General features: G+C 43.3%; 1 protein-coding gene across 1 annotated transcript in view; it reads right to left on the bottom strand.

Annotated features, from left to right (window-relative positions):
- Positions 1–6,579: 6,579 nt before the first annotated feature.
- The window catches only part of CCDC125 (coiled-coil domain containing 125), a 40,144-nt gene continuing 19,234 nt past the window's right edge, over positions 6,580–27,489 (bottom strand). The window contains exons 7-11 of the mRNA XM_065406866.1: positions 21,432–21,547; positions 19,481–19,588; positions 16,342–16,516; positions 7,117–7,250; positions 6,580–6,969 (exon numbers count right to left, since the gene is read on the bottom strand). Coding sequence (XP_065262938.1) covers positions 6,580–6,969; positions 7,117–7,250; positions 16,342–16,516; positions 19,481–19,588; positions 21,432–21,547 — 923 coding nt within the window. The remainder of the gene's footprint in view (positions 6,970–7,116; positions 7,251–16,341; positions 16,517–19,480; positions 19,589–21,431; positions 21,548–27,489) is intronic.

Below are 27,489 nucleotides of genomic sequence, written 5' to 3'. Positions count from 1 at the left end.
CATCTGAACATATTCTCTTATTTTTCAAGCCCTTTAGCAGAAGGCACCACTCAGCATGCCGTCTGCTTGCAGCCTACGCTCTTGTGGAGCTAAGATTGGTACATTTAGTATTTGTTGCAAGATCTACTTTACAATGCTTCAAGGTCACAGATACTTTTTACTGCTCACAAACAATGCCATTATGATTTATATAGTACTTTTGATCTCCATGGAACTTTACAAGCATCCAATTTCTCAAAGCTGAAAACAACTATGAGCCAGATCAGCTGGGAGGAAGAATTTAATCAGAAAAATGTGAAGGATAATTGGGAATCATTTAAGAACACCTTCCTAGATGCTAAAAAAAAAATAACACAATCACACACTCAAGGAAGCCATACTGGTTAAAAAAAAACTGGACCTGGTATAGAGGGGAAGTGAAAGAAGCTATAAAAAATAATACATAACAAATGGAAGAAGGGGGAAGTTGATAGTAATGAATATAAATCAGAAATTAGGAATTGTAGAAATTTGATAAGGGAAGCAGAGGGACACAATAAGCCCCACAGAGGGAGAATATTTGTCTAAGAACTCTGGTTTGATAGGAAATCACTGCTAGACCTAAGAGGGAAAAAGAGGGCAAATGGCCTGCAAAGACAGAAATTGCCACAAGGGTGTGTGTGCAGGGATGGAGCCTATCATTGGCCATTGCATTAGACGCTTTATAAACACTTCAGTAAGACTGTCCCTACTAGAGCTGGTCAAATAACTGATTTTTCACTGGCAGGTCCAAAAAAATCAGAATTTTGGTTTGGTTTGGATGGAACTGAAACAACAGTATTTTGTGATTCAGAAGCTGGAAAAATGTCATTTAGCCAGCAGCTAGGGCACTCAACTAGAAGGGGGAGAGGTGGCTTCAAGTCCCTATTCCAGAGCAGAAATTAAAACCTTGCATCTCCCACATTCTAGGTTGAGTAGCCTAACCACAAGGGTACAGGGTATATTTGAATAGTCATTAGTTCAGAGAGGGAGTGACACTTTAGGTCAATATCTAGGGCACTCATCTCAGGGGGATGTGACACCCAGATTCCAGTCCCCCCTGAACTATTTGGGTGTACAAATGGAACAGGTTGTTGAGAGATTGAGACAGATCCCCCAACAGACTAGCTTATAGCTTGGTAGGTCAGGTACTCACCAAACACTGGGGAAAACTGGGTTCAAGTCCCTGCATTGCTCAAATGTCAGATGAATGCCTGAGCTGAACATTATAAGAAGGGGCAGTGTCACTGCAAACAGTTCTGGTGCCTAAGTCTCCTTGTGAACCCAGCCTGAAAAATCAAAACAAGATATTTCAGAAGTGTCAAAACTGTTCATTTAGATATTTCCAATTCTTATTTATTTTCTAACTTGGACTGAAACAATTTGCTGAAATCGACACAAATTTGCAAAATGTTTTGGTTGACCCAAATCTGCCTTCTTTGTTTAAAAAGAGTTTCAGACAAAAAAAATTCACCCAGCTTTAGTCCCTATCCCAAAGAGCTTAGAGTCTTAGATAATAAAAAGATGCAAAAGTGGAAGAAACAGACAAAAGGAGGGTGCAAAGAGCACAGAAGGATGAATGAAAACATCGTGCACAGCAAACACCAGTCCCCAAGACCCATTGAAATTGCTGTCCCAACCTCTCCATGTAGAAATAAAAAAGGCCATGAAAAACCTTCTTGAGGTGCTTTCCTCCCACTTCTGTGGTGGAGCTGGAGGCCAAAAGTGAACTGAGCTATTCCTGATGGAAGCTGGCATTTTTCTTTCTATTGTCCTGTCATACAGGCCAGCAGATGGTGTCTGAAAGGGAAAAATGTGTGCTGTTAGCCCTTCATTCCATCAAGGGCGAGACTTAGGACACCACAGTGTGCCATAGCTTCTGCCTTTTGTCATTCTCTCATGTAAGGTGATCACATTCAGAGACTGAGAAATAGCTGTTTTGTCTATTTATTTTACACTTTTGCCTCTTTTTTTTTTCCCTTCAGATAAATGGCAGAACTCCATGTATTCCGATTCCTTGGCCACACAATTAGCTGCTGATACAACTCCTTGTTTCAGAATTGTGATCCAGCACCTAGATGACTCTTCGAAAAAGTACTTAGGCTCAGGGCTTAAATACTCAGAGTATTTCCCACAATTCCCTTTCCCCCATCATTCCCCCATGCTTTAAAAACTCCAGGGGGGTTGAAAATATTTACCAGAACTCTGCTTCAGACAGCGCGGGCTGAATTTAAGCCCTGCTTAGGCTTTATTATGAGGATAACTTTCAAAATGTGAATTAAGTGTAAACTGATGCAGTACTGTATCACCAGCCAGCCTGAAACAAATGAATGTCCCCCACTTATCTCAAGGGACTGTAAATTTACATTTTAATTTGTTGTTGGACACACTGGGCTAGCTGTGGTAGGAGTTCAAGTCACCTCTGCCTCTGAACACTATTTCTTGCGGAAGCAGGAGGGAGGGGGAAGCAAACAAATTCTCATAATAGGTATCGCTAGTGCACTCTCATTAGTAGATGATATTATGAAGTGTGATTTTTTTTTTTTTAAACATATGCACCTGAAAGCAACCTTTTTAGGGATATTTTTATAAACCTGGAAAATAAATAGTGAACATAATATGTCAAACTAAGGCTTTGTCTACACTACACAGCTTTTAGCGACATGGCCGTGTCGCTAAAAGTCAGGTAGTTAAATGCTGTTGGCACTTTTGCCAACAAAATACTTCCACCCCCTACGAGTGGGGTTCATGTTGTCGACAGGAGAACGAGCCTGCCAACAATGAGCCATTTACACTGCCACTTGCCATGGCAAATCTTTGGTCTTTCGGGGGGAGATTCTTTAAGTACCTGTGAACGACAACATTTTTGTCATTCAATTGGCAGTGTAGACAAAGCCTTAGTCACTACAGAATGAGTAATTAAGGAAAAAATGTAAACATTTAATAAACTTGCTACACAAGAAAAAAAAGTTTTATGGTCTGTTTTTCAGAGGTGCTCAGCAACTCAATCTTGTCAACAGAAGCACCTTTGTAAAGTTAGGCCACTACTGTATGAAGACTGCATCTAATGTACACATGTATGCATCACTACAATGCTGACTGATATAATACAGAATTTCATACTCAAAAACAATATATTTATTTTGGTAAATGTTACAATTATCATACAATACATGAAATGTTTGTGCCAGCATTTAAAACAATTTTAGAGAGGAAAAAAAGATGGGTAAAGAACAACTACAACACTGTTTAAGGATATTGCATTTCACATTTGGACTAATAAAAGTATTTTAATTCACATGCAATTGATATTTTGCAGAAATAAAGTCCCCATTGATCTGTCCAGAAAGCACCAATTGTATGTTGACTCAGCAAGTAAACTTTTCTTAAAGATTTCCTGATTTAGGAGATATAGTTAAGACAGTGCTCCTGTAGAACTGAAAATGTAAAGATAAATACAGCCATAAATTAACTGACAAGGTACACAGTGCATTCAAAAAGTCCCAAAGGTATATTTTTCTTAAATTCATAGATCCCATTGACAACCATGTCATTCTCAAGTTACTGGAGTTTATTGGAATTTTTTTTATTAACAATTATAATAAAAAAAACAGTAGTCTTTGCTTAGTATAGTCATAGATATAAAGACTTGTATTCCTAAATACAAATTGAAGAGGATATAAGTACAAGCAGTCCAATAGTAGTAAAACATTTAACAAATATTTTAGCTTATATTTTATTTATATAAAATCTCAATATATGTTTAGGTTTCAAAAATATTATTCTCTCTGGTTAAATTACATCATTTATTATTCATATTATGCTAGCACCTAGAAGCTCTAGTGAGGGATGAGGGCTATACTGTACTAGTTGAAATCCCCACCAACTTCCAGGGAAATAGCATTGGGCCCAGAATCTTTTAATTTATAAGGAAATTCAGTGCTCACGAAACAGTGACTAACAGCCTTGGCATCAGCCAGGGATAGTGTGGGCAGGTGATTTGAAAGATTTAATAGCTCTGCTAATGTATCTTAGGGACCATATGCACTATGAAATTGTCTGTGTTAAAACATGTTTGGGAACCACCATGTTACAACTCTGCTTTGGTCCTGGTCTTTGTGGACAGGACCAATGTTATAACCAGGCTAAAGTACAAAACAACAAACCTGTTTTGGACTTAGTCTTTATCAAGTTGGTCCCCAGCTGTATTAAATCATCATGCTTTAAAATAGTCACTTTCACAATGTAGATGGGAGCAGGATTTGGGCCTGTGACCTAATTAACAGCGAAATTCACATACACTTCAATGAGACAAGGCTTTTGTCCTTAGTCCCTCAATATAGTCATTAGCTTCCCTTGAGCAGAAACTACTGATCATTCCAAATTTCCTGAATTGCTAACAGAGCTGAAACCTTAAAAAGTATATTGTTCTTTTTGCTAGTTCCCTGTTTGAACATGAGCATCCTCAATTATATCAGAATTGATCTGCGTACACATGGTTAAATACTATTCAATGAACATATATGTCTGCAAACTGCTGTTTTCCGGAACCGTTTAGCTGGTCAAATAATATTAATTGAAAAGATTTTACTCTAAGAATAGCAGCAATATCAATCAAAAATATTCAACATTATTTTTTCTGGTATTCAGCCTGTTCTAGCTAGAAATGGAGTTTATCATATAACTACTTGCTGCAAATGCAGCTAAATAGAAACGTTTTAAGAAACGACAAGTACTTGCAAATATTAAAGAAAGCCATGGAGTGATAGATATTTTTAATGAACGAGATAAAACCAATTTGGAACTGAAAGGCTATTTCCCAGAACATTTCAGTGTAGGTCAACTTTTGGACTGTGTCCAAATAGCTGATAAAAATTATGTTTAAGTGTAGTCTCGGAAACTTAATACCTTATCATAAGTAGGGCCCTACCAAATTCACAGCTATGAAAAACACGTCACGGACTGTGAAATCTGGTCTTTTGTGTGCTTTTACCCTATACTATACAGATTTCACAGGGGAGACCAGCGTTTCTCAAATTGGGGGTCCTGACACAAAAGGGAGTTGCAAGGGGGGGGTCAGTTGTGTGGGGGGGTGTCACAAGGTTATTTTAGGGGGGTTGTAGTATTGCCACCCTTACTTCTGTGCTGCCTTCAGAGCTGGGCAGCTGGAGAGTGGCAGCTGTTGTCCAGGTATCTAGCTCTGAAGGCGGCACCCCACCAGCAGCAGTACAGAAGTAAGGGTGGCAATACCATACCATGCCACCCTTACTTTTGCATTGCTGCCTTCAGAGCTGGGTTGCTGGAGAGTGGCGGCTGCTGCCCTAGGGCCCAGCTCGGCAGGCGGCAGCGCAGAAGTAAAGTTGGCAATATCATACCATGCCATCCTTACTTCTGCGCTGCTGCTGGCAGTGGCTCTGCCTTCAGAGCTGGGCTCCCGGCCAGCAGCCACCGCTCTCCAGCTGCCCAGCTCCGAAGGCAGCGCCACTGCCAGCAGCAGCACAGAAGTAAGGACAGCAGTACCGCAACAACCCCCTACAATAACCTTGCGACCCTCCCACAACTCCTTTTTGGGTCAAGAGCCTTTCAATTACAACACTGTGAAATTTCAGATTTAAATAGCTGAAATAAAGAAATTTATTATTTTTTAAATCCTACGACCGTGAAATTGAACAAAATAGACTGTGAATTTGGTAGGGCCCTAATCATAAGGTATATCAAAACACTGGAATAATTATAACTTAAATAATAAAACAAAACAAACACTGAAACCATGAAGCTATTTGTTGGGACTTAATCTGGAATGGTCTTTGCTGCTATGTGTTACATACAGGATTTTGAAATGCATCCAGCATTGCTAATGTTAATTAATGAACTACAGATACAACACAGCATGACTCTTGGTTTTCCACACATTTCTTATACCTTTTTTTAAGCACACGGCAGAGTTGGAAGAGAATCAGATGGTTTTTTAAGGTCTTTATTTTGGTTATCAGACGTAAGAGGAAAAGAACAGGTAAAAGGCAAAACCATCCCCACAACAAAAACAAACCACCTTGATTAATTAATACACCAATCCTTCCAAAAACTTTTGGCCGACTTTTTTTCATAGTAGCAGGCACACACAGAAGCAGACAGTAAACAGACAGTTTACAAAGTCTAAAAAGGCTTATACAGTACAACATAATTAAAAAAAATAAGTATCTTAACATTTTTAACCCAAGTATTGAAATATGTTCTTTAGAAAAGTAGTTAAAATAAAATATATGGAGATATACCTATCTCATAGAGCTGGAAAGGACCCTGAAAGGTCATTGAGTCCAGCCCCCTGCCTTCACTAGCAGGACCAAGTACTGATTTTGCCCCAGATCCCTAGGTGGCCCCCTCAAGGATTAAATTCACAACCCTGGGTTTAGCAGGCCAATGCTCAAACCACTGAGCTATCCCTCCCTCCACCCCCCTCCTTCATAAACCAGATTTTCTGGAATTTTATTACAGAATTAGAGTTTAAATTTAGGGATGCCTAGGACGTGCCCTGCAAGGCTTACTTGTGCCTTAGCACTATCACAAGTTATTTTTTAATTCTGAGTGCTCTTGATATGTACAATTCATATCTGTAGTTTCATCTATCCCTTGCACATAATTTTCTTTTAAATTCCTGGATGGCCAGGAATGTGATTTTTTAAGTGGTCTTGCTGATTTTTGATATATTTTTGTGTTGAGAATTGAGAAAGTGTTGTCCTGAGAGCCAAGATTTTGGCAACATGAATATTCAAGCTCAGTTGACTCTTGAGATTCTGAAGCTGTATCCTGATGGTTCTTCAGAGTAATGTTTTCTCCTGAAAGATTGTTTTCGTTACTCTGCTTTGATGCATCTTCTTTTTCCTCCATTGCACGAGCCAGCATATAACTAACCTTTCTTTGATGAGCCAAAGCCTCTTCTTTATCATTCAGCTGTATTAAAAAGAAAAAAAGAAAACTAGTTTATAAACTATTCCTTAGAACATCATCATATGCGAGTCAACAATATTTGTTTGCTCAGTGGGAACAAAGCCAACTTTGATCAATATGCCTTTTTGAGATTTTTTTTAAGATACTAACCAAATCTATTAGCATCCTAAGGATTTCATGAGGATTATCCAATTCTTCCATTTTCCTGCAGTCAGCATCAGAAATAAGCATGCCCGTCAACTTTTGTCCCAGATTTTTCTTGTTCCCTTGCAACATCACAAGTCCTGAGAAAAGGTATACACTTCATTTGAAATACACAATAAGGACATGAAAACTAGTATTCTTTAAGCAAAACAGAGGTTGACTTTGGGATAAAATATACATTTACAAAGTAAGATATGGAAGTTTATAAAGTGGTAATCCAAATTATAGATGACTTTCATTGGACACAATATGGCAAATGGTTTTGCATGCAATGCTGTGCTGGCCCACACCAATGATAAAATAGTCTTTTTATTGCAAACATGGGTCAACAAAATGGAAACTTCTGGAACTGCATGAGAAATACACTTTGGCTCTTCTATAAAGACTGTGAAGTCCTTTGAGATCTACTGATGAAAAACTCAATATAAGAGGGTAGGTATTATTATAACAATCCCTACTTGTTTTGTTTTTTGTTTTATAAAAGGGACACTATATGCTAGGTTAAAAAAGGTTTTGTGAAAGAAATGTAAAAAGTTATAAGTCTTAAACTGCTAAATATATATTTAAATTTCAATGAAGATTAAAATAAACAAAGGATAAACTATCCTGAGTTAAGTCTAGAAATATATGCTAATATCCCACTATAAAAAGAGTGTGGAAGTTTTAAGTTCTCTTTATGTTTGCTGAAGATGCCTCAGGACATATAATTAGCGAACAAAGACACCAGAATAATCAATAGTTTCATGAAAACTTCTAAAATATATCCCATGTCAGAATATTACATTCAGGGGCCTCTTTAGCAAACAAAGAAAAAAACCTAGCAGATTTCACAAACCATAGCAGCAGTGGGTCAGTGGATAACACATGGGACTGGAAGTGGGTTCTGTTCCCAGCTCTGCCGTGGATTTGTGAACAAAGCACTTAATATTTTCTGTACCTTGGTTTTCCTATGTGTACAATAAGGATAATGATATTTACTCCTCTCCTTTACAGATCTCTTTGAGATCTGCGGATGGCCAGTGCCAAGTATTATTGATAAGAATGTTTTCTAAAAATAGTTAAAACTTGTTTATATATTATGTAATATTTCTCAAATTGCCTAGAGAGTGGGGGATATTCAACACACATTTCTGTGCTTAATTCAAAGTTGTAATTCCCTTACCTTGTGAATTTATCATACATCATAATTAAGGCTAAGATTCTGTCACGAATATTTTTAGTAGAAGTCACGGACAGGTCACGGGCAATAAAGAAAAATTCATGGAAGCCTGTGACCTATGACTTTTACTAAAAATATGCATGACAAAATGGGGAGCTGCAGGCTCCCCACATCATCCAGGGGGGCCTGGGTTGGAGATACAGGGTCTGCCCACCACCCATGGCGGCTCCAAGCTCGGGGCACCCCAGCTGCCCATGGAGGCTCAGTGCTTTGTGCCCTCCGCGGAGGCTCACTGCTCCGTGCTGCCCACAGAGGCTCAGTGCTTCGTGCCGCCTGTGGAGGCTCCGAGCCCCATGCCACCGCTGGCGGCTCTGTGCTCCCGGGCGCCTGCAGTGGCTCCGTGCTCCAGGCGCCTGTGGCAGCTGGGACTTCCAGAGAGCCCTGCTCCCTGCAGCAGCCAGGAGTTTGGGGTCTCCCCATCGCCTCAGAGCTCTGGGCACCCCTGCCTCCGCCCCGGCTGGGAGCTGCCTGCGGGGCAACCCTGCCTCCCTCTGCGGCCGGGAGCTTGGGCCCCCGCAGTTCCCAGCTGCCAGGGGTGGCAGGGGACCCTACAGTTCTGAGGCGCTGGGGGCTCAAGTCACGGAGGTCTCTGGAAGTCATGGAATCCATGACTTCTATGACCTCCGTGACAAAATCATAGCCCTAATCATAATACTTCTATAAAACAAATGAGTTCTATCAACAAATTTTTCTCTTTTATAAAAAAAAAAAAAGCAACTAAAACTGTAAGTTAAATCTTGCCCAGAATTAAAATTTGTAACAATAAGCTTGTATAAATCCTATTAACAATATAAATCTTTTCACAAAAGGTCATTACAATTCTAAATAAAAGTTGTTGGTTGTTTTTTCTTAAAAAGAAAAGAGTACTCAGCTTGTGCAGTAACTGCGGTTCTTCAATATGTGTGTCCTTATGGGTGCTCCACTTCAGTTACTTCAGGTGCACAGGTGCCTCTCAAGCCATTGGTCAGAGATTTTCCATTAGCAGTGTCCATTCGACTCACACATACTCTCTATACAACCACAGACCACACATCAACAATATATAGGGCTGCACAGGCAAATTTCCCTCAGTTCCTTCCAGGGGTGCAAGTAACTTAAAGGACTTACCGGTACGCCGGAGTCCTGAGCAGGGGCGTGGCCTCAACCAGAATAGGCGTGGCCTCAACCAGAAGAGGCGGGGCCTTTCAAGATTTAAAGGTTCTGGGGCTCCGGCTGTGGCTGGGAGCCCCAGGGCCTTTAAATCACCCCAGAGCTACCAGCTGCAGAGGCGGCTGGGAGCCCCGGGCTCAGGGGCGAATTAAAGGGCCCGGGGCTCCGGCCGCCGCAGAGCTCCGGGCCCTTTAAATCACCGCAGGAGCCCTGCCGTCACTACCCTGGGGCGGCAGGACTCGGGCGGGGATTTAAAGGGCCCACGGCTTCCTGCAGTTGCAGGAGCACCGGGCCCTTTAAATTCCCGCCCGAGCCCAGCTGCAGGAGCCCCGGGGCTCCGGCAGCGTTTTAAAGGGCCAGAGGCTCCGGCCGCTGCGGGGAGCCCCAGGCCCTTTAAAGCGCCACCGGAGCTCTGGCAACGGGGCTCGTGCGGTGCTTTAAAGGGCCCGGGGCTCCCCGCAGCAGCTGGAGCCCTGGGCCCTTTAAATCGCCGCTGAAGAAGCCAGTCCAGTCCGGCGCGACTGTACCGGACCCTACCAGCTTACTTTCACCTCTGGTTCCTTCTCTATCTGACAGTGCAACAAAGAGCAGTCTGAAGCAGGGGGGAAGGAGGGTGGATAGTAGAGCATCCATAGAGAGACACATCTCAAAAAAACAGAGTTACTCCACAAGGTGACAGGTTTCAGAGTGGTAGCCATGTTAGTCTGTATCAGCAAAAACAATGAGGAGTCCTTGTGGCACCTTAGAGACTAACAAATTTATTTGGGCATAAGCTTTCGTGGGCTAGGAGTAACTTCTTCTTCAAGTAGTGTCCCTATGGATGCTCCACTTCCAGTGACTCCCAAGGGGTATCCCCACAGGGGATGGGGAGCTTTGGAATCTAGTCCAAGACTGAAGACAGTAGAGCAGAACCAAGTGTTGCATCAGAACTGATGGCAAGAACCAAGGCATAATGTTTAGCAAAAGTATGCACTAAGGTAGAGCTGCTAGATGGGCCAGTTTCAAACACTGGAAGGTTTTTGACTAAAGCTGTGGAAGTTCCCTGCAATCTGGCAAAGTCTGTTATTATCCTTTGGCGAGGTATAGCATCGTAGCAAGCAATAATATACTCAGAGATCCACCTTGAAAGTCTCTGTGAAGATTTCATGTATTCCTTGAATCTTTTTGCAATGGAGACAGTCTAGGTGCTTTTCAAAATTGCTTGTTCTTATCCAGATAAAAGGTCAATGCTCATCTCAGATCCAATGTATGAAAGAAAGTCTCATGCTGAGTGGTTTAGGAAAAAATACCAGTAGATGGGTAAGATGGAAATCCGTCAGCACCTTAGGTAAGAATTTTGGATGTGGTCCTAAGGAGACCTTGAAAAATACCATAAATGGGGGATTTGCCATCAAGGCCCCATTCTCCCCAACCCTGTGGGCTGACATGATAGTGACTAGAAAGACCATCATCATAGATAAATGAAACAAGGTGCTGGTCACCATAGGTTCAAACAGAGATCTCAAAGTATCTAAATACCAGTTTGAGATCCCAAATTGGAGTAGGATCCTTAACCTGGGGGCGGGGTCAAGGTTCTCCAAACCCTTAATAAATCTAGAGGACACAGGGTGATCAGGTATAGAAAATCCCTCTAGTGGGGAATGAAATGCTGATATTTCAGCCAGATAAATCTTAATGGAGGTAATTGATAACCCTGATCTCTTCCAGTCCAGCAGGTAATTCAAGATGGCTGAGAGGGGAGAAGATTCAGGCACAAGGCGGTGACAGCGATACCACTGATTGAACCTTTTCCATTTCTGAAGGTAAGTTGAGTCCCATCTACTGTTTAGTAATGCCTGCTGTACTCCTGTCAAGCAGGTGGATTCTAAGCCTGTGGACATCTATGAGCCGTGCTTGGAGATGAAGGATCTCTAGGTTGGGGTGAAACACACAATCTGCTTCCTGGGAGAAGAGATGACAGATGGTCAGAAGCTTAAATGTCAGTTGGACACACCGATGAAGCAGATAAGGATACCATCTTGGCATCAGCCAGGTCGGTACTATAAGGAAAACCCTGGTCTTGTCCTGTCTGATCTTCTTCATCACTCTTAAAATTAGTGGTGTTGGAGGGAATGTGTAGAACAAGCCCTTTGTCCAGGGAAGGAGAAAGGCGTCTCCCAAAGAATGGTGACCTAGGTCTCCTCTTGAGCAGGATAAGGGGCACTTCCAGTTGCTGGATGTGACAAATATGCCCACCTTTGGAAGTCCCCACCTCTGGAAAATCACATGAAGAATTTGAGAGTCCAACTCCCATTCGTAGTCCTGGGATAAACCCCTTCTGGGCATATCATCTGTGACATTCTGGACTCCAGGGAATTAAATGGCTGAGATCTGAATCTGATGGGCTATTCACCAGTTCCATAACTTCATAGCTTTGGCAAACAAGCAGGGAGATCTTGCTCCTCCCAGTTTGTTGAACATGCAAGCCATACCATCTGTCATGATCTTGATTGATTTGCCCCGATAAGAGGTAGGAACTGAAGGCAGGCATTTCTGACTCCCCTGAGTTCCAGGTTGATATGGAGACTGGTTTCCTGAGATGACTATCTGCCCTGAGTTATGAGGGTATTGAGGTACGCTCCTTACCCTAACAGTAATGCATCTGTTGTCACAGATATTGTTGGAACTGGGTGGATGAAAGGGATGCCCACACAGACACTGAGTTGATTTTTCCACCAATCTAGGGCATTCTTCACCCAGAAGTGAACTGTGACCTGTTTGTCCAAGCTGTCTCTGGTTGAGGAACAGATAGATCCTTTTGAACCAGCCCTGAAAGCAGTGGAGGCATAGTCTTGCATGCCTGGTCATGAAAGTGTAAGCTGCCATATGACCCAGGAGCTGCAAACAGTTCCTTACTGTAGTGGATAAATGGCTACTATCACTAGAACCTTTGAGAACACCCTTGGGGCTAAAACAAGGCCAAAGGGAAGTACTCAATATTGAAAATAATCCAGGTCCACGGTGAAATATAGGTATTTGCTGTGTGCAGGATCTACTGCCATATGGAAATAGGTGTCCTGTAGCTTGAGGGATAAAAACCAATCTCCTAGCTCTAGATAAGGGATTGTAATTGCCAGAGTCACCATTCTGAACTTTTAAGACTTTAAAATTTGTTCAGTCATCTCTGATCCCACTGTGAGGGGATGGGACCTGTTCTATCACTTCTAAACGAAGGAGAGAGTGTACTTCTTGACCCAGTATAGTCTCATCAGAGGTGTCCCTGAAGAGGGATAGGGAAGAAAGTGGGAGGGACATAAAGTGGATGATGTATCTGATGTTATAATGTCCATGACCAACTTGTCTGTTGTAATAAGCCGCCTGTTGGAAATGGGAAAGGCAGTCTTAAAAAGCGGGATGGTGGGTGAAAGTTTGCAGCTTGCTAACTAGAGCCGAAGGAGGAGTTGAACCCTCAACCAACCCATCAAAACTGTTGTTTCGACAAGGACTGGGTGTTCGCTGAAGGCGGGTGAGAAGCTCTTTTCCTCTGGAATTTTCATCTCTTTCTAAGTATCAGGGGGTTGTCGTGTTAGTCTGTATCCACAAAAATGAGGAGTCTGGAGGCACCTTAAAGACTAACAGATTTATTTGGGCATAAGCTTTCGTGGGTAAAAAACCCACTTCTTCAGATGCATCTCTTTCTACCAGATTTGGTGGTTCAGTGAAATCCAGAGAACTGGGCCAAGCACAATCTCTACGCTGTTTGAGAACTGCTATATCGCCTCTTGTTTGTAGAGGTGCACATACCTAGAGACCTCATTGTGGTCCTGGAGTCTTTCAGCATGTGCAGGGACTCATCCATAGTCCCGGAGAAGAGCTTATGACCATCACAGAGGAGGGTCCTCAAAAGTATTCTGAACCTCTCTCGGGAACCCCAACAGCTGAGACCCACAACGCCCTGTACACGACAATCGTTGTGGAGATGGATCTAGCCACAGTGTCCATGGCATCTAAGGACACTTGAAGAGAGGTTCTGGATAATAACTGATCCTCCATAGTGATGGCCTAGAAGTGCTCTCTATACTCCTTTGGAAGATATTTAATAAAGGTTGTAAAACTTATTGTAATTCATAAAGTCATAGGTGGCCATGATCGCCTGCTAGTTTGTGATCCAAAACTGGAGGGTCGTGGAAGAGTACGCCTTTCAGCCAAAAAGGTCAAACCTCTTCTGATCCTTATCTTAAGGGGGAGACCTGGCATAATGCTCTTTACCACCTTGTTTATGGCATCCACCCTCAGAGAATTAGGTGGGGAGGAAGGAAAACAAAAATTCTGAGTCCCTACAGGAAACATAATATTTCTTCTCTGACCATTTATTAGTTGATGGGATGGTGGCAGGAGTTCATCACACAGTCTTTGCTGGATCCAGGGGTATTTCATTAATGGGTAGCACAACTGGGGTAGGTGTTGTCAACTGCAGAATGTCCAGGAGATTGTGTTGTGAGTCTTTAACTTCCTCAAGCGGTATCTGGAGGGTGTCAGCCATCTTCTTCACAAGGTCTTGGAACTGGCGAAAACTGTCTGACATTGGTGGTAGCAGAGGTATAACTGCCTCGTCCGGGGATGAAGACGAAATAGGAGTTTAAGGGGTGGACTCTTTGTCCAACCCAGTCTCCTGTTCTTCAAAGGTCTCCTCGTGTCAGGGGTTTGGTGGAAGAGACTGTGAAACCCTAGTCTCCTGGTGCAATGGAGCCAGAAGTCTGGCAAATTGCTCCCAATACGCTGCCCAAAGATCTCAGTATAGCCACTAGGGAGGCCTCTACAGGAGAGGGTGTGGTACCCAGGACTGATACCACCATCCCTGATATGGATAAGAATCCTTGTCAAAGTATGGGGTCCTGTAATGATGCGAGGGGAACGCTGCACTGATAAGTAGGAGACCAATTGAATGTCTCCTTCATCCTCCTCAATGTCCTTTAATGGGGAGGAGGGACCCAGTAGAAAAGGGTGGGGAATCCTGCAAGGTAGCAATTGTAATCTGGGGACTGGGGTCTCAGTACTGAGACTCAGTTGGCATCCATGAGCAGTGAGGCTCCAGCTTGTCTAATACTGACAAGTCCCTGGAGTAGCAGAATTCCTGGGGTAGCAAGTGGGTTGGTACTGATGCAGAAGTTGAGGTGGAGGGTACTGTTGATCTGGAACATATAGATGCTGGGGCCAAAGGTGTCTGATGCTTTGATTTTGCTGGTACTGATGGACCAGAATGCGAAGACACCACTGCGAAGTCTGATGTAGATGGTGCCGTTCTACAGGAGTGTATGTCCTGGGCCACTCTGTTCTTCCCAGATGGTACCAAGGAGCTGTGCTTCTCCAAAGTGCTCCAGGATCTCCCAGCCCCACCAGTATCAGAGGAAGAGTCCTTCACCTCCATGGTACTGAGTCAAGAAGGCGAAGCCTCTGACACTGCAGACTTAGAAGGAGATGGGGGCCTTTTGGGAGCTGACTCTTGTAGTGGGAGCCCAAGGTCCTCTTCTTCGGTACCTTCTCTGAGTCCTCCACAGTCTTCCCCCACCCCTCTTAAGGGAGACCTTACCCGAGGTCGATGGGGCACTGGAGACAGATGTATACGAGACAGACTCCTGATCTGACTCAGAAGTGGGTTGAAAGGAACACTCCATCATCCGAAGCTTCAATTTGGTTTACCAATTCTTCCATGCTCTAGATTTTAGAGCCAGGCAAAAGCTACACTTTTGGGAGACATGGGACTCTCCCAAGCAACATCAGCACTTAGATTGGCCATCACTGACCAGACAGCTTCCTGACAAGAGAAGTAACATTTGAAACCTGGGAAGCCAGGCACGTCCAGCTAGGCCAAATAAGTTCCCCAGGGGAAAAAAAGGGTGAGGGTGGGAGAAAAAATTCCAAACCTCTCACTACTATCTACAACTAATTCTAACTAGACACACTAAACTAACAATAGAACAGCAAAACATGGTGATGCATGCACAAGGTGGACACGCTAGAGCTCCATCTCAGTCCCAGGTTGTAAAGAAGGAACCCAGGGCAGTTTGCCTGCTATATAACCTTGGTGTGTGGCATGAGATTGTATAGAGGGCATACGTGAGCTGAACGGACACTGCCTATGGAAACTCTCTAATCAAGGGCTCAAGAGGCACATGCACACCTGAAGTAACTAACGTGGAGCATCCATAGGGACACAACTCAAAGAAGAACAAACATTCCCTCTGCAATATTTACAACTGAAATGTGATACACTGTGCTACTATAGGATAACTAAAGAGATCCGTCTATTTTCACAGTCCAAGTTGAGTGCAAAAGTTAAACAAATATCATAAATGGTGTAAAAGTATGTTTGATTTTGAAGATCCCTGCAGTTTTAATATCCAATATGTTATTAGTGCCATAGTTAACGATTTTTTTCAGGGATTTTATTCAGACCATATCCTCTGAGTGCAGGATAAAAAAAATTAGATTAAAAAACCTAGACTGATAGATCCAATATACTGTTAAAGTTATTGTTAGTGATTACAAGCAAGTTCTATTTATGTACAGAATTCCTAAAATAGACGTTGTGAAACCTCCAGCAGAAAATCCCTAACTAGATGACACAGTATTGTGATGTATTTACAATTTTCACATAACTTCTTTTTTCTTGATTCTAAGGATTCTTAGGTCAGCAATTGGATCACAGCTGTAAATGAAACAGAGTGTTGTAACTCTTCAATAAACCTATCCTCTTTCCTACTGATACTTATTAATTTTACTTAAATTCCAACAACAACATAATTATGAAACATCACAGTTACCATCCTCTTTCAGGCGTTTCCAGTTTATAAGTTTTGTTTCTTTTTTACAGATCTTATTCACTTGTGTGAGCCTCAAAGCCTGGTCTTTCCTCTGCATTAACTGCTGCTCAAACGCAATTCTGAAGGCATCTGCCATTATATACGCTTCTTCTTTACTCTTCTTCAGAGCTTCACACTATTTTAAATTAAGGAAAAAATAGAATGCATCACACAAACTAGGAAGCCAAAGCAGTTAAAGCAGGATTTCTTATACTATCATATGGAAAGAGCACTGCCAACACAGACACACACATACCAGGCCTTTATGGGTGAATGGAGATAGAGTAGGAGCTAGCTAGATACTTTTAGGGAAGTGGTGACATCAGTACTTCTTAAAAACAATCTTTTTTTCTTTTTAGAAGGAAAACAAACTAAATACTAGCTTGCTAAAAGAATAATTTTGAAGTGGGGATTGAAATCCTTACCCCTGAATGTGTGTGTATATATCTACATACACACACACACACATCCTCTGCACTAATTGGCTCTCCTGCAGTACTGTTTGCCCCTCCAGGACAGCTTGAAGAGGAGTAGGAGTCTCGCATGCCAGTTGCGCTCAGCACAACCAGACTGTGAACATGTGCGAGAGAGTTCTATGTTATTAGAAGCTGAGGTACTAGTGTCAAGGAGAACAACCCATGTACAACAGAGCCATGATAGCATCATTTCCAAATCTGTGCTGCTCTTTGAAAAGGGAACTGTTGCCCTACAGCTGCAGGACATTGAGGAAGGATACCATACTTATAAAAGTAATAAAATAAAATAAAACAAAAATGCACCACACAAATTATGGCTTTAACTAAATCTATTCTTTAAGCAAGGTAGACAGGAAACACTTTTTCAGACTAAAACATGATATAAATGACTAGAAGAAAGTCACAGTTGTGTGTCTTTAAAAAAGAAAATGATTGTAGGACTTGCTTCTTTTAACAGACAAGCTATTTTCCCCCCACATGTTCTTGTTCAGGGTGCATTCCTGATGGACATTTTTAGTTCACTTTAATTTTTCTTAGCCATTTTCCTGTTCAATCCAAATGAATCTTGAAATTGATGACAACTTCTTCTGGAAGACTGTTACATATGCACAATGGACCTTTCAAAATAATACTTAATCTAACACTATCAAGATTTCCAATGGGCTTCCAACAAACTAAAACTAGAACTCATAAATATCATTTTCCATCTTTGAGGGATTGAACTTAGGTTATTCAATTTTAATTGTGTTTCTGTGCTGCTGCATTTATTATTTGTATTGCAGTAGCCCTAAAAGGTCTAAATCAGGATCATGACTCCATTGTGCTAGGAGCTGTACAAACACAAGGGAAGACATGGTCCTTAACCCAAGGGACTTAAATATACTTTGAGAAGATGCAACAAGTAAATGTGACAAACAACAGGAGGAAAAAGGAAGGACGGATATAGCTAACAATAAGTTCACATGGTTTATATAGGCTAGCTCTGTGCAAAACTTCTGAACAATTTCAATGTACCACATGTGGGTTCTCTCTCTCTGTCATTGTATTATATTTTCTCTCTCTCTCTCATACCACACATATACATTAATAAAAGCGTGGCCACAACTGGATATCTGCAAAAGGCAGCACTCTTAAATTAGGGGGGGGGGGGTGTTTACATACCTACTCACTTATGCCAGCTAACTCTAAGCAAAAATCAGTTTAGGCTTTAAATTTGTAACATCCTTTCAAACAAATTCATCATACCTCTTAATAATTAAGACTAGTATATGATTACCACGCTCAGGATCACCTATCTTTAGCTTTAAAACAAGACCCTCATGCAGCAAATCTTTTTTAAACCGTCAAATTCCAAGAACATCCTTGTAAAGGAGCAGCACTGGAAGCTCAGGACTGCTCCCAGGTCAATGAAATATAATTCCACAATATATACTCTATTGGGCCATAAAGTATCCATTCACTATATGTTGTGAGGTACTTAAAAGGATTACATGGGATTCAGCAACTGAACATAAGATTAATAAAATCAAAGCAAATCTAGTCTCATTTTACAAATCCTTTTCTCAATCCTGCAAGCTTTTTATATCATAAAAACATTAATTTATGTTAACAGATTACATTAGGGCTCCAATACAGCAAGGAGCAGTAGTTACTATTTTCAAGTCCTCTCTGAATCCTAGGAATGATGATAATGTGCTATACAGGTATGGTGCATTTACACCAGAAAAATGAAAAAAGTTATGAAGCTGTGTATATGTTTCCTGTTCTTGGCCGTTTTTTCCCTTTACTGATCAGTAAAAGTTTAAAACTATCAATTTGCTTAAAAACACTCACAACTTTTAAAGTACTCTAATTACAATTTGGAGAAAATTTGGGCTCTGGGTTAAAGGCTGCTGCATCTTGCACATAATCAACTGTGGCAAAGATTATAAGAAAAATAAGGGAGCAGTCCATCTCTGTTAAACAACAGGAGGAGAGATTTATAATGCCAGCAACTTGCATTTAAGAAAAAAATATGCTTGGACTACAGAAGATTATATGAGTTGCAGAAGTGATATTCCTGATCTCTAGGGCACCGTCTTCCTCTATGGAAAATTGCCACACTTAATACCTGAAGTTAGTGCTGAAAAACTGATTTGGAGGCAAAAAGATTTCTCTGTCTCTTGTGAAGTTCCTCCCTCTTTCTGGGAACTGCTAAATCCTCCCTACCAGTTGTGACTTAAACCTAGTAATTATGGCTAGTAGAGAAGTTTCCTGGTATAGATATACTGGCAAGCCTTCCTAGTATAGATGCAGTACTTTTGCTGGTATAGGTTATACTGGTTTCTTTAAGAAAATATGCTACACTGGCAAAAGTGCTTTATTGCCAATATCGCCATCTACAATAGGGCTTTTGCCAGTATAGAAATTTTTTAAAACAAAAAATTACTACACAAGCAAAAGTTTCTAGTGTGTTATTACTACTACTTATTTGTATTACCATAGCATTTGCTAAAGCTTGCAGAGACTTTTGAAAAGCACTATTTTGTTTTTGAAATGTACTAGACCCAAATAGCAAGTATACTCTAAACTTTTTCATGAAAAAGACATCTATGTTGCTCCACATCTAAGTTAGGCTACATTACCTCTTGTCTGAGTTGAAGGAGCTGCTTTCGAGTTGCAGCTGACATTTTGGCACAGGAACAGGGCTCTCCTCCAGAAGCATTACAGGTGCAGGCTCCAAGAACCGCCAGCTTCAAATCCAAGAGCATTACACACCAGTTACTCAAACACCTCTATGTGCACACACTAAGTAATTTAAAGAATCTAGATTTTTACCAATAAAAATATCTTGAAATCGTAGTGGATTAGGGGTTAGGGAAACCCACATTATCTACACACACATGCCATTTATTTTTAATTAAAATAAACAAGCGATAAAAAACTATTCAAACTTTACAACAGGGATCGGCAACCTTTGACACGCAGCCCACCAGGGTAAGCACCCTGACGGGCCGGGACGGTTTGTTTACCTGCCACGTCCGCAGGTTCGGCCGATCGCAGCTCCCACTGGCCGCAGTTCGCCGCTCCAGGCCAATGGGGGCTGTGGGAAGCGGCGTGGGCCGAGGGATGTGCTGGCTGCAGCTGCCAGGGTCCCTCTGCCACCGCCGGTGGTGGCTGGGGCACTCTGGGGGCCCCCCACTGCCCACAGGACTGGGAGCTGGGTGGGGGGAATCCCCCACTGCTTGTGGGGCTGGGAGCTGGGGCGGGATCCACTGCCGCCTGCGGCAGCTGGGGAGCTGCGGGGTCCCCCCCACTGTGGCTAGAGAGCTCCAGGTCCCCCGCCAGCAGCGCTGGTGGCCGGGCAGCTTGGGTGACCCTGCCAGTGGTGGCGGCTGGTCAGTTGCAGGGGTCCTTCTGCCGCACATCGCAGCAGGGCTGCTGCGGTAGGGTCCCCTGCTGCCAGCAGTGGCTGAGTTGCTGTGGTGCCCCAATGTCACGGAGGTCTCTGGAAATCACAGATTCCGTTAACCTGTCCATGACATTTCCTAAAAATATCCATGACAAAATTGTAGTCTTATGCATAATACATTAAACTTTTTCTTTTTTAAATTAAAAATGTCAAGCTATTCCCTGAATAAATGTGTAGACAAGGTATTACTGAGTTCAGCCTATGAATAAGTAGCCGTCAGATATTTAACAAATGTGGACATACCCACACATATTGTATATTATGAGATTATTAAAAGGTTTAGGTGCAGATTTTCAAAAATGCTTACGTGATTTAGGGGCATAAATCCCAATGACTTTCAATGGCAGTTGTGCTCCTAAATCCCTTAGAAGCTTTTGAAAATGTTCTCCCTAGTTGTAATTGAATACAAAAGTAATAAAGAGACCATTACAGTGTAATCTTGCTAGACTGAATATTTCCAGGAATGTGGATTCAACCTGTCATGTCATACTATTTGTCCTTGTCAATAGGGTTCTGCCCCAGAAAGTTAAGGAAGCCTTGGATATATTCCAGACCGCTCTCTGGAAATCTCAGACCTTGGATCATATAAATTGGAGTCTTAATCATTCACCATCATTTTTGCCACATTTGCAGCATGACAGACAGGATAGTGGAGTATCTTCTACTGACCAGAAGCATGGCTTCTACCATACAGCATAAGGACAGTCAGAAGAGTTGTCAGTATATTTATGCTGCTCCCTGAAGACCTCAAAAGAGGTCTCCTCTCATAAGAGAAAAGTGCAGAGCTTGAGGAGATAGTGCTAAACCTGTTAACATTAGTAGGATATCCTGATGCTTCTTCGGTTCGCTCTTCCTTTCCATAACAGTAGCAAAGCAGATAATTGCCCAACAGGCTCAGAGACCATTTATTGCAAGCACTCAGTTAATAACAGGAGGCATATTTCTCGTTTGCTATAAAAGTCATACTGTATTCTGATGCATTATCAAAATGAATTTTTGGAAGGAAATGTTTTGTGGAACTTCATTAACTGCTCAAACAAAATGTATTTAAAAAACAAAACAAAACAAAACAACTTCCAACCAATCATACTTACTGAAATAAAGAAAACAAAATTCTCACTTACTTCAAGACCTGTAATTTCTGTAAAGCCACTTTTATTAATGGACATATTTTCCTGAATAATCTTCTGTTGTTTTACATCAAGCATTGCAAGAAACTCCAAGCGCTGTTGATTCAAAACTATGGAATTCAACATTGAAAATAATTAGTTTTTCATGCTTCTAATCTCCTCAATATCTGACTTTGCTTACCAAGAAATTACAGCAGAGTGATAGCTCTCCTACAGTTACAGTTAAAAACAGCTTTCTGTTCAAACCTTGACTCTGCTGAGTGCTCTAAAATCTACACTATTAGCTGTATTGCTTTGTAATGTGTTGTGCTGGGTATGGGATTCCATTCATGATCCAAATTTGGGGCCATTTGACCAAAGCGTACCAAGATATAGCCCCCGAAAAAAACCAGCTTCTCTTCAAGTTGAGAGTTTCTGGCAACTTTTTTTCTCCTTACAGATAGAAATCAAAACATGGCTCAGATCATTGCATCAGGGTCTCCAACATTCAATGGTTACCCCCAACAAAGTGCCTGGTACCCACCAGCCCTTTGGGCGAAATAAAATTAATACATTATTTGAAAATGATTTTGCTTCTCCAGTTAGGCTCTTTGAAAGCCTTATGTGCTTATTCTCATTTCCGATGGATTATACCAAGAATGCACGGACTGTTAGTGTCACATAAACTTGATAGCTCAAGGAGTTCAGTAGTAGTCCTTTGAATCTGACTCATCCAGCCAGTGTCTGTTCCCACTGTGGGTCAAAAGGCTGGATGGCATATTGCTAAAATCTGCCTCTGTTAGTGTGTTTACTTTGGGATAATGCATTTTTGAATAAAAAAAAAAGTAGACGTGAATGTTTGCTGAGAGGTGAAAGGGGTTTGCTGCCATATGGAGGTAAGAGGGGTTGGGAGCTCAGGTAAGGGTCACTGGAGAAGAGCAAGGGCATCTGTCAGCCCCACATTCTCCCCTTCTGTGTGTGTGCCAGGATCTGGGAGGCCTAAGCCCCTCTTCCTACCCTCCATGTGAGCTGACATATGGGTTGGAGAGCCTGCAGGTAACAAAATTAAAACATCTAGAAGAAATTACTATAAGGAGGGGGAGCTGGAAAAGTTGGTGGGGCAGAGGGTGGAGGAGAGAGGCACACTAATCTTCTCACACACTTGAAGTTACTATAATAGAACTGTCAAGGTTTTGGATCATAGATCAGAAGATTTTTCTCACTGGGTATGTTAGCAACTACACATTACAAACGTTTCAAAGTACAACCACTATCCCCATCCTGCTATAACAAAATGTACAGGAGGTGGGAGGAGCAATGAGGAATCACATCGCAACTGTGTGGCCCAGTGGCAAGACCATTGGACAAGGACTATTCCTAGTCCTGCCACTGGCCTGCTGGATGACCTCGGGCCAGTCACTTCACCTCTCTGTAACTCAGTTTCCCATACGCAAAATGTGGATGATGTAAATTTCTTTGAAGCCTACTGATGAAAAACACTATATAAAATCTAAGCCTTTTGATTACCTACCCAGAGTAGTGTATCAACTGCAAACCTAGGTGAGAACTACAACTGTCTAAATGACCATTAACGCCTACCTGTTTTAAAAAAAAAACCTAGTAAATTAAATGACAAAACTTCATTAACACAGAGTTAAGGTTGCCCGCCGATAGCTTGCACACTTCCTGAACCTCAAGTTCAGCAAAACTCAAAGTTCTGAAAACCAGGAAATATAGAACAGGCACTATCTGCACTTCTCCTATGCTCAAACACTGAGCCCACTCCCCTGAAAAAAATACCACACTTGTAAAACTAAAACAACCACCTCCTATTCTTTTACAACCCCTTGACATTTGCACACAGGATACAACCCAACCTTTCACCTACCCATCATTAAATCCATAGACTGCTTTTATATCCTATCTCACTACTGGCAATACCCATGGCAAGAAAATCCCAGTATCCTGCTACTGACACAACCAACACAATTCTGTATTGAAATGATGCAGACTGGAACTTCAAGGTATATATGCACCTTTTTCCTTTGATAACACACATGGGCGGGGGGGGGGGGGCACTCAGACCCACATCTCCTCATATCACAATCACAGTTCTATGATGCTCCTCAAACTAATCCCCAGATCTCCTCACATCACAATTACAGCTCTTCCAAGCTGCTCCAACTTATTCCATTCTCAGTACAGCTACACCTAACATACTGAATGCAGCTGGAGTGCATGCATATAATTCTCAGGGGTTACTGGCAGCTCCAGAGGGACAGAGTTAAGGTTGCATGGGTGTTTATCTTAACTCTATTTCCTGGTTTTCCGAAATTTGAGTTTTTGCTGAACTTGACATTCTGGAAGGACACAAGATATCACCAGGCAACCTTAACTCTGTTAAAGTTTTTTCCAATTACTTGAGAGATTAGTTTAACGGTTTAAGCATCAGGTTTGGAATACCTAGACTCCCTAGAACTAGAGGCTCAAATTCCTTCCTCCTTCTGAGGGTATGTCTACACTACAGGATTAATTCGAATTTATATAATTCGAATTTAGGAAACCGATTTTATAAATTCGAATGTATTCGGCCACACTAGGCACCATTAATTCGGTGGTTTGCGTCCAAGCTACCATAGTAGCATCGATTTCCAGAGCGTTGCATTGTGGGTAGCTTTTACATAGCTATCCCATAGTTCCCGCAGTCTCCACCCCCCTTGGAATTCTGGGTTGAGACCCCAGTGCATGATGGGGCAAAAAACATTGTCGCAGGTAGTTCTGGGTACAGCCTCCCCCTCCCTCCCTGAAAGCAACGGCAGACAACCATTTCGCGCCTTTTTTCCTGAGTGAACTCTGCAGACTCCATTCTGCATCAAGCATGGATCCCGTTGTGCTCCAGAACGCAGTCTCGAACATTATAAACACCTCGCGCTTTCTCGTGGAGTTTATGCTTACACAGGACCAGAAAAAAGAGGCGAGGAGGAGGAGGAGGCGGCGATTGCAGCGCAGCGACCAGCGTGATGAGGACATGGACACGGACACAGAATTCTCTGAGACCGCGGGCCCCGGTGCTTTGGAGATTATGATGTTAATGGGCCAGGTTATAGGCTTTGAACGCCGATTCTGGGCCCGGGAAACAAGCACAGACTGGTGGGACCGCATAGTGTTGCAGGTGTGGGACGATTCCCAGTGGCTGAGAAACTTTCGCATGCGTAAGGGCACTTTCATGGAACTTTGTGACTTGCTTTCCCCTGCCCTGAAGCGCCAGAATACCAAGATGAGAGCAGCCCTCACAGTTGAGAAGCGAGTGGCGATAGCCCTGTGGAAGCTTGCAACGCCAGACAGCTACCGGTCAGTCGGGAATCAATTTGGAGTGGGCAAATCTACTGTGGGGGCTGCTGTGATGCAAGTAGCCAAAGCAATCACGGAGGTGCTGCTACGAAAGGTAGTGACTCTGGGAAATGTGCAGGTCATAGTGGATGGCTTTGCTGCAATGGGATTCCCTAACTGTGGTGGGGCAATAGATGGAACCCATATTCCTATCTTGGCACCGGAGCACCAGGGTACCCAGTACATAAACCGCAAGGGGTACTTCTCAATGGTGCTGCAAGCACTTGTGGATCACAAGGGACGTTTCACCAACATCCATGTGGGCTGGCCGGGAAGGGTTCATGACGCTCGCGTCTTCAGGAACACCAATCTGTTTAAACGGCTGCAGCAAGGGACTTACTTTCCGGACCAGAAAATAACCGTGGGGGATGTTGAAATGCCAATTGTTATTCTTGGGGACCCAGCCTACCCCTTAATGCCATGGCTCATGAAGCCATACACAGGCAGCCTGGACAGGAGTCAGGAGTTGTTCAACTACAGGCTGAGCAAGTGCAGAATGGTGGTAGAATGTGCATTTGGCCGTTTAAAAGGTCGCTGGCGATCCTTATTGACTCGCTCAGACCTCAGCCAAACCAATATCCCCATTGTTATTACTGCTTGCTGTGTGCTTCACAATCTCTGTGAGAGCAAGGGGGAGACCTTTATGGCAGGGTGGGAGGCTGAGGCAAATCGCCTGGCTGCTGATTACTCGCAGCCAGACACCAGGGCGATTAGAAGAGCACACGATGAAGCGCTGCGCATTAGGGAAGCTTTGAAAACCAGTTTCATGACTGGCCAGGCTACAGTGTGAAATTTATGTTTGTTTATCCTTCCTGAAAACCCGCCCCCTTTATTGACTCATTCTCTGTAAGGAACCCACCCTCCCCCTTCCCCCAGCTTGCTTTCAAAGGAAATAAAGTCACCATTGTTTAAAAATCATTTATTCTTTATTAATTGATTATAAAAAGAGGGAGAGAACCTGAGTGGGGTTTGGGAGGAGGATCAGCGGGAAGGAAAAGCCCAGTAAAGAAAGGTTAAGAAAATGGCAGCCTTTTGCTTGGGCTGTCCACTGGGGTGGAATGGGAGGGTGTACGGAGCCTTCCCCCCCGTGTTCTTATACGTCTGGGTGTGGAGGCTATGGAACATGGTGAGGAGGTAGGGGGGTTATACAGGGGCTGTAGCGGCACAGAACCTGAGTGGGGTTTGGGAGGAGGATCTGCGGGAAGGAAAAGCCCAGTAAAAAAAGGTTAAAAAAATGGCAGCCTTTTGCTTGGGCTGTCCACTGGGGTGGAATGGGAGGGTGTACGGAGCCTTCCCCCCCGTGTTCTTACACGTCTGGGTGTGGAGGCTATGGAACATGGTGAGGAGGTAGGGGGGTTATACAGGGGCTGTAGCGGCACTCGGTTCTCCAGCAGCCGTTCCTGAAGCTCCACCAGACGCCGGAGCATGTCTGTTTGCTCACGCAGCAGCCCCAGCGTTGCTTCCCGACTCCTCTGATCTTCCTGCCGCCACCTCTCATCTCGAGCGTCTCTCCTCTCCTCACGTTGGTCCCTTCTGTCCTCACGTTGGTCCCTCATGTCCTCACGTTGGTCCCTCATGTCCTCACGTTGGTCCCTCCTGTCCTCACGGTCACTGGCTTCTTTCCTATACTTGCAAACCGTCTCCTTCCACTCATTCAGATGAGCTCTTTCATTCCTGGTGGATTGCATGATTTCGGAAAACATCTCTTCTCTCGTCTTTTTTTTACGACGCCTTATCTGGGATAGCCTTCGGGAAGGAGGAGGGAGGCTTGAAACATTTGCACCTACTGGAGGGAGTGAAAAAAGGAGAGAATTTTTTTAAAAGATACATTTTTCAGAACAATGCTTATACTCTTTCACGGTGTATACTATTCACATTACATAGCACATGTGATTTCTGTGCAAGGTCGCATTTTGCCTCTTAATATTGAGTGCCTGTGGCTTTGCTGCTAGAGATCACAGACGCAGGTCGGGGCAACAGAATTCACCTTGCATGCTGCCATGGTAAGCCACTGTCTTTAGGCTTCTGCGCCCTGCTTTCCCACATACCAAGCAAAGCCCGTTGTGCTGCAGTTTTCCTGTTAGCTTGTTTTCTGCTGCTGAAGGTTAACACCCCCCCCCCCCATCCAATTCTCTGGGATGAGTGCTTTCTCCCTCCCCCCACCGCGTGGCTGGTATCAGGGAAGATCCCTGCAGGAACCAAACTAACACCACCCCCCCCCCACCCGCCATGAATTCTCTGGGATGAGTGCTTTTTCCCTCCCCCCACCGCGTGGCTGGTATCAGGGAAGATCCCTGCAGGAACCAAACTAACACCACCACCCCCCCCACCCGCCATGAATTCTCTGGGATGAGTGCTTTCTCCCTCCCCCCACCGCGTGGCTGGTATCAGGGAAGATCCCTGCAGGAACCAAACTAACACCACCACCCCCCCCCACCCGCCATGAATTCTCTGGGATGAGTGCTTTCTCCCTCCCCCCACCGCGTGGCTGGTATCAGGGAAGATCCCTGCAGGAACCAAACTAACACCCCCCCACCCCCACCCGCCATGAATTCTCTGGGATGAGTGCTTTCTCCCTCCCCCCACCGCGTGGCTGGTATCAGGGAAGATCCCTGCTAGCAAAACGCGAAAAGCTCTGGGCCAATCCTCCCCCCCCCCCTTGCACTTGGCTAAATGCAGGGAA

Source organism: Emys orbicularis, chromosome 6 (genome assembly GCF_028017835.1).
Source record: "Emys orbicularis isolate rEmyOrb1 chromosome 6, rEmyOrb1.hap1, whole genome shotgun sequence".
NCBI classification, from domain to species: Eukaryota; Metazoa; Chordata; order Testudines; family Emydidae; genus Emys; species Emys orbicularis.
The sequence above is the reverse complement of the archived record's forward strand: the minus strand, read 5'-3'. Positions and strand labels throughout refer to the sequence as shown.